The sequence below is a fragment of the Caenorhabditis briggsae genome, assembly GCF_000004555.2.
Source record: "Caenorhabditis briggsae complete genome, chrIII, whole genome shotgun sequence".
Lineage (NCBI taxonomy): Eukaryota > Metazoa > Nematoda > Chromadorea > Rhabditida > Rhabditidae > Caenorhabditis > Caenorhabditis briggsae.
Window position 1 is genome coordinate 6,072,013 of NC_013490.2, and position 10,499 is coordinate 6,082,511.

Here is a 10,499-nt window from a genome sequence, read left to right on the forward strand (position 1 = left end):
TTACTAGTAACCAGCAAATATGTTCTTCAGAATAAGGCAGTTCAATCGTGTTTGACATCAGAAGGAATGCTGACTTTCAGAAGATTCCAATCTCTTGATGGACTCGAAGATGGAGACGATGACGATCTCACAGAAGGTGAAGAAGAGTAAACTCGAAAGGAAACTTTTTCAAAACTCGTTAATAAATTCTTGTTTATTTATTTTAATAATTTAATTGCCTATCGCGACTTTAATAAAATAAGACACATTATAAATGTTCATTCTAAACTGGCTGAGCCAATTTAGATAATCTAAACACTAGATTTTCTTAAACCAAGACATGGTTGAAATCACAAAAAAGAGGAATAATTTTTTCAGTCGCAGAAAATCAGACATTCTTTTTTTTTATTTGAAGAATTTTCACGGTATTTCAAACCAACGGGTCAAAAATCGCGTCCCAGATAACTTTTAGGCCAGGCGAAATTTAATAATTTAAAAGTTGACGTGGATTTGACCTAAATATTTTTAATCAACGCATTGCAACTCGCGATTTTTTCGCCCAACATTTAAAAGTTTGATCTTCAGCCAGAGAAAATTGGACACGTTGCGCAGTGATTTTTCACGTTCGCTGGGGCGCGATTTTCGACCCATTGGTTTGAAATACCGTGATTTTCAAAAAAAATAAATAAATAGTGAATAGCTCACAAGGGAAGGACCCAACTCGGGTGTGGCGATACGGGCCGTGACCTTTATCATCAGAAAGCTGACATTTTCTTGATTCCAAATCTGTTTTCAAAAAGTGCTTTGTCGCGGTAGTTTTCGAGAAAATTGGGTCAAAAGTTTCCAAAAATGACGTGGATTTTAATCTCATTTTCCTTCCTCACGTATTTAAGTTTCGAAGCGTTGAAGGAATGTCACAGGCCAGGCGCGACTGGTGGATAACGGGCGAACGCCGGGGCGGCACCTGCTAAATAAAGAACAGTCGCCACGCGAGTTTCCGCGCCGGCGACGGCCCGTTTGCTAGATATTGCGGATTGGGTATTGTCTTCGAAAAATAACTCTGATTTTTTCCAAGTTTAATCATTATGAGTAGAGTAAGAGAAAACAGTAGAAGTTCTATGGGATGTTATTGTGTAACTTCTTATTTCAGAATCGCGGGTTGTTTGTTTGCACTCCTCATCTTAATTGGTACTTCTGTTGGTGGCTACTTCTTCTGGAATAAGCGTTCCGCTAAGGAAAAGGAAAAAGAAGATGCTCAACATGCGGATAATTCAAAAGAACGGGAGCAGCAATTGAAAAAAATGGCCAACACTACGAATGATAATAGTGGAGTAAATCGAACACCAACAAAAGTAACCAAACCAGCCAAAAAAGCCCCTGGAAAGAAGGCCGCTCCTAATGCTACTTCTGGGAAAGGTAATAAAGAGTAAATTGTGTAAAAAATTTTTCTCAACTTTTTTCATTTTTAGATGGTCCGTGTTTCGTTTTGTAAAAAAAAAAGTGAATACCAAACAATGACTGTCTCACAGAAGAAGAATGAACCCGGATGCTCATTTCAAACTTGCGAATAATTTCTTCTTCATTCAGTGTACATTTCAATTATCTACCTCAAATTCAATGAAATATTACTGAAGAGCCCATTCCAAATGTTCATCTTACACTGCCTGAGCCAATATCTATTACGTCATCTGAAAAGATTGCATTTTAACAAGACATGGTTGAAATCACAAAAGAAGAGACACAAATGTTTTTTCAGACGCAGACAATAAGACATTCTTCTTGAACAAATCACAAAATAAGAAATATTGAATATCTCAAGAGACGCAGACATTCATACACACGGCATGCAGATTCTGAGATGATTAGAAAAAAGTTGCGATAAAAAGATTCCTAATTGAGAGAAAGAGGTGTAGAAGGATCTTAAAGGAGCATGAGTTTTGAAGAACCACTTTTTTTTTCTCCATTTGTGTTCTTTTTTCAATTTGGGGATACGGTAGTTTCTATTCATTCTAAAAGTATTGTAAAGAATGTTCATTGATCGTGCGGAATTTGTTGATATCTTCTTGTTTTCTGTCACTTCGAATTATAGCCTTACACCATTTCTTTCACTTTCTAATACTCTCCTTCTCTCAGAAATCTTCGACATCAAAAGCTTTTTAATTTTTTTTTGACTGCAGATAAGTAAAAAATCAAACCATGGGAAATGTAAGTTATTACTACAATGTCTCGTACCATGAAACCTGTAATAGAAGGGTCCCTGTACTGTCAAGTATGCTCTCATTTATCTTGGTTTCTAAAAGAGAGATCGAAAATGTGTCAACTGATAAAATGTTTGTGATGTTATGATAAACAACTTGTGACAACCTTTTAATGTCTTTCACAGGAACCGAGATGAATTGACACAAAGTTAAAAGCTAGTGCTGCCCTTCTATTAAAGATTTTACGGTATCTTAAAATTGATTTTTTGTAGCACCCAACCCGAGAAATGCTTGAAAATCAGTCAGAATTCAACAAGCAAAGAAAAGAAGGTTTTAAAATGTTTCGATGTTTATCTGCTCCTGAATTCCTGTTGAATGATAAAAGAATTGTCGGAGGAAAATGGAAAACAGAGAAAGAGTTGGAAATGTTCTTTAGAAGTATTGTAGATTTGGATTTGCTGGGTTTGATAGGTACGGTAGTCCAGGACTCCTAGTCCTATAGTAACCCCGAAACTGAACCCATTGAATTCCAGATCGTCTTCAATCAAAAAACGATTTGAATGCGTATACTGTATTATGTGCATACACCCAGAAAATGCTGGATAGTCAAACACGACTGAATTGTGTCACTGAAGTTATCAAAGAGGTATCAGATTAGTTTTTTAAAATGACTGTGAAACCTGTAAAAAAAGGACTATAACGATTTTGAGCCAATTTTTCTCGGTTCCTGTGAAAGATAAAAGTTGTCAACTAATTGTTCTCCATAATATCAGAAATCTTTTGTCAGTTGACAAAATTTTGATATCTTTCACAGGAACCGAGATAAAATGGCTCAATGTTGAGGACCCTTCTATTACAAGTTATAACCGTTTTTTCAGGCATTCGAAACTGCTGAAAAACATGATAAGCTGTGGTATGATTCCGAGGAGAAACCACCTCTTTATGGAGTTCCCTTCAGTGTCAAGTGTAATTTTGATGTGAGCTTTTGAAACTTTTGATCTAGAAAAACCCTGAATATTCAGATGAAGGGATATCACACAACGATTGGATTTCTGAAGAAGCTCACTGAAGCTAAAAAGGAAATCGATTGCCCGTTTGTGGCACATTTGAGGAATTTGGGAGGAGTATGTTTTCATAAGGTTCAAACTCTGCTACAATAGATTTCGTTTAAGATCCCATTTGTTCTGACTAATGTCCCTCAAGGATTCATCTCCTATATAAGCTCGAACCCTTTGTATGGCACCACTTTAAACCCATGGGCTTTGGATTGTACTCCTGGAGGATCTTCTGGAGGTGAAGCTGCTCTAGTGGCAGATGGTGGATCTCCATTTGGGACTGGATCCGATCTAGGAGGAAGTTTGAGAATTCCAGCGGCGTTTTGTGGATTGGTTACTTTGAAACCCACACAGAGTAATCCTATTGCTACGTAATTGTTTTTAATCAGAATGATTCAGGTCGTTTCCACGTGTCATACAACTATGGTGGTCTTCCAGGACGAGGTCGTCTTGGTCTAAGCTATGGGTTCTATACAAAATGCGTCAAGGAACAAGTATTTCTTATGGAACTTATAATTGGATCTCCAGAATACCGAAACCTAGAGCCCATGTCTTCTCCAGCCCCGCTCCATATGGATTCTAATAAAAAAGAAAAGTACCGAATCGGATGGTACGATGACGACGGATTCAACGCACCTGTTCCATCGTTAGTAAAGTTGTTCGATTTAAAAAATAGACTGATGAATTCAGAAACCGTCGTGCTGTCCTCGAAACTATTGAGAGTCTAGAAAAGGAAGGACACGAAGCTGTTAGATTCCGAATGGAAGATATTGACCCCAAATTTCAACCAAACTATGTAGCGGCTTTGCTGTTCAAAGTTATTTAATTTTTTTTTTAAGTTTGGACTTTCAAAACAAAAATATTCCTTTCCAGAATGTTCTTCCAGACGACGGAAAGTTTATACTAGATCTCTACAAAAATGAGCCGAATGATCCGTATATGGCGAGCTTCAGTAGACTTCTCAAATTGAATGACTGGGCCATAATCCGATTATTATTTACTCCAATAATTTCTTTGTTTTCAAAAAGAGCTGCTATAATAGCGAGAGCTCGAAATGGAAATCTCGCAGAGTTAAGGAAAACTCAAGAGGATACCGACACTTATCGGTTGAAGGTTGGATTGAGCTCAATTTCTGAAAATAAAATGAATTTCAATGTTTATATTTTGCAGTTTATCGAATATTGGAAAACTCTTGAAATTGATGCACTCATTTGCCCATCGTTTTGCAGTAAGCCTTAAATTATTATTTCAATCTATTCTCTTTTGTTTTCAGCTCCAGCGACCCCTCATCAATATCCTCCGGAATTGGCCAACTGTGTCCTATCCACTGGTCTCTACAACCTTCTTGATTTTCCTGCTGGAATCGTTCCTGCCGGACATGTAACAGCAGATGACGTGGCGAACTTGAATGATGAGAAAATATTCCCAATCAGTTAAATGAAGATATTGAAAGATGTTCATAGTTATATTTATTCAGATGACTACCTTCTACGAAAACAAAGAGATGCTTGCGCGAACTCGGAAGCAATGCCCAATGCCGTGCAAGTTGTGGGACTTCCGAATGAAGAGGAAACAGTGCTAGAAGTGATGAGACTAGTCGAAAAATTTCATGGAAAAATGAGCAAGCCGAAAAACTCATTACTACTGTAAATCAGGAATCTGTGTGATAAAATTTTTTTTGTTCTGTGAAACTACCTGATTCAACCGATGTTATATTGAACTTCTTCATATCTCATGATTAATATATTTAAAAACCAAATTTTGGATTTTTACTCAATTTTCAGATGATGATCTAGAAAACATGAAGGTTTTTTAACTGCCATTTTTTCAGAATAATCGATTCTGGAAAAAAAAACGCTAAAACGCTTTTTTCTGGCAAGGAGTTTCAGGCTTGAATCTGAACAAAAGACAGAATTTTGCCAATTTTCATGAACTTTTCAGTGCAAAACTCAAAATTTTGGGTAAAAATTTATTATCTGCTTTAATATTATGCTTCTTTCATGATTTTTTCATGCTTTTAAAATGATTTTTCGATGAGAGAAAAAATCTGAAAAATCCTTTTCAGACTGTGAATACACCTAATTTTACGACACACTGCGTACTTCCAGACGCCAACGCTTTGATGAACTGTTGTCTGCGTTTCCTTGTTTTGTACGCTCTCTCGCCTTTCGGTAAACATCTGATTCCATTTCACTCTAATATTTCACGTGACGTCAGACACTCCCAATTCACACACTTTTTAAATAGGTGATCAAAAAATAACAAAAAAATTAATCAGGATTTTACCAATTTTTCTATTCTAACCAATTGCAAACCATCTTTTTTGCTTTCTTTGTTTTTTAATATTCAAGAAATTGATTTAAAAGTTTAATAAGTCCTGAAAACTTGCAAATTAAAAAAAACAACAACAACAAATCAGCAGAAGAAGTATCGATTTTCGTCTGATTCTCCCTCCCCAAAGATTCCCACATTTTTATATCTCTCCATGCAGTTTTTTCGGCTTTCATTTTTCCCTCCACAACTTTCTTCGTCTTTCTTCCAGCACAGAACCTATTTCTTTCAAACAGTTCAATTTCAGGCCTTTTTCACAACACGAGTAAAAATGTCGACGAAGGGTAACGGATCAGCACAAGTTAATGTAAGTCGATTGATCTTTCATTGAAAAAAACTTTTAAAAAGCTTAATAGCTCTGTAAAAACATGTTCTGGCTCCTGATCGTTGTGCTCTGAATGAAAATTCATTATTCAAATCTTAAAAACAATAATTTGTTTTTCTAAATTGTTGTTTTCCGTTGTATATTTTCTAAATTTCCAAGTAATTAATGCTCTGAAAATTTAATCTAGTGCTTTTTTCATCTTAATCAGATTTTCAAAATATTCTGAAAAGGAACATTCCCCTCGATGGAGAAAAACCTCGACTTCTTCATTGATATTCTTGACCCGTTCTTTTTGCTCCTCTTTCTACAAATTTGTAATTTTTCGAGAATTTCAAAATATCTCTTTTTTACTATTTTAGCTTTCTAAAAAACAGACTAAAAACTAACAAAAAGACAAAAACGGATGTTTACGAAACGCCTTTTTTCTATCGTTTCCATTTAGTTTAAAACTTCGGATGTGTTCTTTTTCTGAAACTAGAAAATAATAATAGTATTATACATAGTTTTTATAACATTTTTGATTTTTTCAAAAGAAGTTTTTGTTTTTCAAATTTTTTGAGATCAATTTTTCAAAAAGATTTTTTTCAAATGCTATCAAAAATCTACAATTTTGCTTAATACCGTAAAAACTGTAATAAAACGCCACCTGTATTAGCAGACCCCCTCTAATACAACGCCACCCTGTTGAGGTGATTGGAGGTAGCAAAACAAAGTTTTAATGTTTGATTAACAAAGCAGCAGCGGAGTCTAATAATTTCGCACCATTTTTTTCATTTCAGTACGCTGTTAATCGAGTAAAAAACTAATTTTTGTCACCTCGCATCATCCAAAAACACCCCTCCGAAAAATAGAACGCCTTGGCGCTATATTACAGGTTTTGCGGTAATAACCATAAAACTGGTGCGAACCAACATTCTTGCTTGATTCAAAAAAAAAAGCAGAAAGAAAAATCAAAAGTACACACTTTTGTGTTCTTGCTACTTCTCTGGCCCAAAAAATCAGAGCTGTGGAAGACAAACGCCGGTGGCCGTGCCCGAAGATCCCACAACGAGAATTACCGTAGCCTACAAATTTTTATATTTTCCGGATTATCTCGATTTTCGTGTGCTTTCGGTCTAGTTTTTCGGCAAAAGTTTAAATTTTCCGATATGTTTGTGAAAAAATATCAGAAAAATCGAAAAAACGCAGAGAAAACCGAGAAAAATGTTTAAAGGTTACTGTAGTTGTAGGACCTTCGGCCACGGCTACTGCCGTTTCTCGTCCATAGCTCCGATTTTATTGTACAAGAATAATAGGAAAACAATAAACCTTTTTAAAGATCACATGTATCTAAGTAAGTGTGGGTCTTACAATTTTCCATGTCTCTAGAAGTATGAATCACTGTGTTGATTCGATAAACATTAACCGATTTTGTTCAATTTCGAGTCTCCACTCACTTTCTTTTTAGTTCTCATTTAAAAATGACGTATTTTTCACTCCAGAGTTGGCATCAGATTGTTTCAATGTTTGATCTTTTTTCCATCTGTCCCTTTAACTGAAATTGAATTGGCTGCCCCTTCTGTCCGTGCAATTCTACCCGAGACGACAAAATCTAATGTTCTCTTCCTTTTTTTCTCCTCCAGCCGTTTCCTTCTATATTTTTTGACCAATTTGTTTCAGTTTGCTTTTTTCACTACAACTACGACCACTCTTGAAATGAAAATGACCTCGTGATGATTCTCTGCGTCTCTCCGATCCTAGTACTATCTCCGTTATGGAAGTTGAACCCATTTTCCGTGAACCCGTCGTTTTACGGTAACTGGTTTCAGGTCGCATCATCCCTTTTTTGTGTCTTCTATTTTTTGGACAAATTTTTCTAATTTGATTTCAAAGTGGACGAAATTGACTCACAGCAATGAGTGAAGTCTGAAACTATTTTTCTTGGACCTAAGACTTCTGCCATTGTTTCCTCTACCTCTTCCCGCATATGCCTATCAACATTTTTCCTATTTTCGGATGACGAGAGCTTTGATTGACACCCTCTTCCTCCTTATTTTCTTGAATCTTTCACCGCTCCGAGACGACGGCCTTCTGCATCGGGGGCTCCTTTATTCTCACGCGTTTTTCTATGTAGGCATGTTTCTCGGCCCCCAATTTGTGTCGCGGCCCGCCTCCCGAGAGGGTCGCTCCTTTCTTCATTTTTTCTGTGCCCCCATTCTTCCATCTGGGTGCTCTATGAATGTTTCTTTGGGACACTGAAAGACTTTGATCAGTTTGTTTGAGTTTGGGTTTCGGGCAAACCGCGGGCGCCCAATGGATCGGGAAGGAACAGGATGAGAGAGTATGTCGGAATGAGAGACGGAGAAACTAGGTCAAACAGTATCTGAAAAATGGAACAAAAAAACGACTGTCGAAATACAAGTTGTATCATTTCTGATCGTTCGAACTGGGTAGAGAAGTCCCAGTTTTAAACAATTGGGTAGTTTGAAACCTTATCGCCGACTTGACCAAAGTAGCTACCGTATTTTCTCTAATAGAAACCCTGTCAATTTTGAGCTCAATTATCTCGACTCCTGTGAGCGATATCAAAAATTTGTCAAACGATAAATTATTTATCATAATGCCTCCTTCAGAAATCAGTTCAGAAATCTTTGATATCTTTCACAGTAATCGTGATAACTGAACTCAAAGTTGATAGTTCAGATGAGCTTCTATCAGAGGGAATACTGTAGTTATAATTAGCTTAAAGAAGCTGGAATTCAGTTTTTATGAAATGGGACATCCTGTAGAAACCTTCTATACTAGACTTGCTTTTCAACATATCCCATATGAGACCACCAATTTCTGTTTACCCAAAAAGCCAGCACCCAATCGGGGGCTCACACTCTCTAATGATCTTTTGGTATAACGTGTCCATTTCCCCTGGCAACTCAATCTCATAATTATTTCTTCTCCTAACCTTCTTTTATCTTCTTTCCTCTTTCTGTCAAACTATGTGATTTTCGGACTTTTCAATCTCGTCTCTATCAATAGAAACCACCTTCGCCCCCCTCTCCTGGTGCTCTTTTCCTGCTCCCTTGTCCCATTGCTCCTATCCCATGGACACGGGAGTGAGAGAGTGTGTTTGTCACTCTCTTTTTCTCTTTTTTGCTCTATTCAATGTGTCATCTGCCATGTCACAACTATAAGAAAGAAGAAAAAAGAAGAAGAAGTAGGAAGAAGAACAAAAAAAGAAGAGAAAGGACATCATTTGAATGTTGGAGATTCTCATTCTCAACTTTTTTGTTCCATTCTCTTTTGAGCCGACTTTTCGAGCATCTCTTCTTGCTCAGTTTTACTATTTTTTCGAACCAAAAATGTTGAAAATTTAGTTTTTTTTTTGATCTGAAAATCTGAAAAGAAAACAGGTGGAATTCTATAAGACTTAATATTGAAATCCAATTTAATATTTTGAAATCGAAGAGTTGAAATTCTATCCGATTCCATGTGCTCTCCATTCTTCCTCTTTTTTAAACTCTGCGTCTCTCTCTCTCCTTTCTAGAATAAGCCGAAATACCATGAAACACTTCCGAACAGTTCGTTTTTCCCCTTAAATTCCCTCCTCCGTCTTCCAACCCAAACGTTCAGTCTGTTTGCCCAAAATTGGAGACACAAACCGACATTTACACAGGCACACTGTCTGTCTGTGTGCTCTCGACGGAAAAAGAGAGAAAGAAGGAACGGCGAAAAGAGAAAAAAAACATAGAAAATAGTATTTCATACAGTCTCATCATATTCTCCAAAAGCCGACTTTTGTAGGAAGGAGCTGGAAAATCAGAAGTCTCGGCACTAAGAGCCTCCCTGATTCTTAATTCCCATCATTATTAATTTATCCATCAATTGTTTCTGTGTTTCTCCTCCCTCTATATTTTTTTTTCTGCTCTACTCCCTTTCTTCTTCTGCTTCTTCTAGTCCTTCTCCTGCCATTTTTTTCCTTCAACGGGTGCACATTTTCTGTCTCCTTTCTGTTTTTTTTACGTCCTCCCCACCCCATCTCTTCATTGCCCTTCTACATCCAGTATTCTCCCTCGATTTCCGTGTTATCTGATGCTTTTCTCTCTATTTATTTTTTGCCTTACAAATTTCGAGAAATTTGAAAATCTTCCACGAAGGTTGAGACCTTTTTTGTTGTCCTCCCCGAACTTTTCCATTACCGGAAAGTACTTGACGGATTGAAAATCTCGAGTACCTAAATCAAGAACATCATGACATGATGGAATTCACTTTTTTCCCATTTGTATTTCGGTTTTCGAACTTTGAATGACACGAAATTTCAAATCAGATCTCGCTATCCCGATATAGAGAGACTTTATCCGATCAGATTACCGATTTTCACGCGACAAAAAAGTGACCAGAGGTCGATGAAACTTGTAGTTCGGAAAGTTTCTCTGTGAAACGGATTACTGTAGGGTAATTGAAGTATGTTGTTATCTCTACTCGAGTCTTTATTTAATAATCAGTTGTATCCCTATATAATTTTCTCGTTTCTAATCTTTTTTTGCCTAACCATGTTTATCTCCTCTTCTCTTTAACACTTTCTTCATGTCGTCGTCACGGTGACAGCTTCCTTCTCTTTTTTTCTCACTTTTTCAG

The 10,499-nt window shown here is 36.8% G+C and overlaps 1 protein-coding gene across 1 annotated transcript; it reads left to right on the forward strand.

Annotated features, from left to right (window-relative positions):
• Positions 1 to 1,130: 1,130 nt before the first annotated feature.
• Cbr-faah-6 lies at positions 1,131 to 9,734 on the forward strand (the record flags this gene model as incomplete). Its single annotated transcript, XM_002641342.1, has 15 exons — positions 1,131 to 1,405; positions 1,449 to 1,479; positions 2,450 to 2,648; positions 2,711 to 2,823; positions 3,056 to 3,154; positions 3,200 to 3,301; positions 3,350 to 3,587; positions 3,632 to 3,878; positions 3,923 to 4,049; positions 4,106 to 4,345; positions 4,403 to 4,460; positions 4,506 to 4,664; positions 4,710 to 4,816; positions 5,811 to 5,870; positions 9,666 to 9,734. Coding segments are annotated over 15 exons (2,124 nt in total), but the record flags the coding sequence as incomplete, so codon positions are not given.
• Between the last annotated feature and the right edge of the window lie 765 nt (positions 9,735 to 10,499).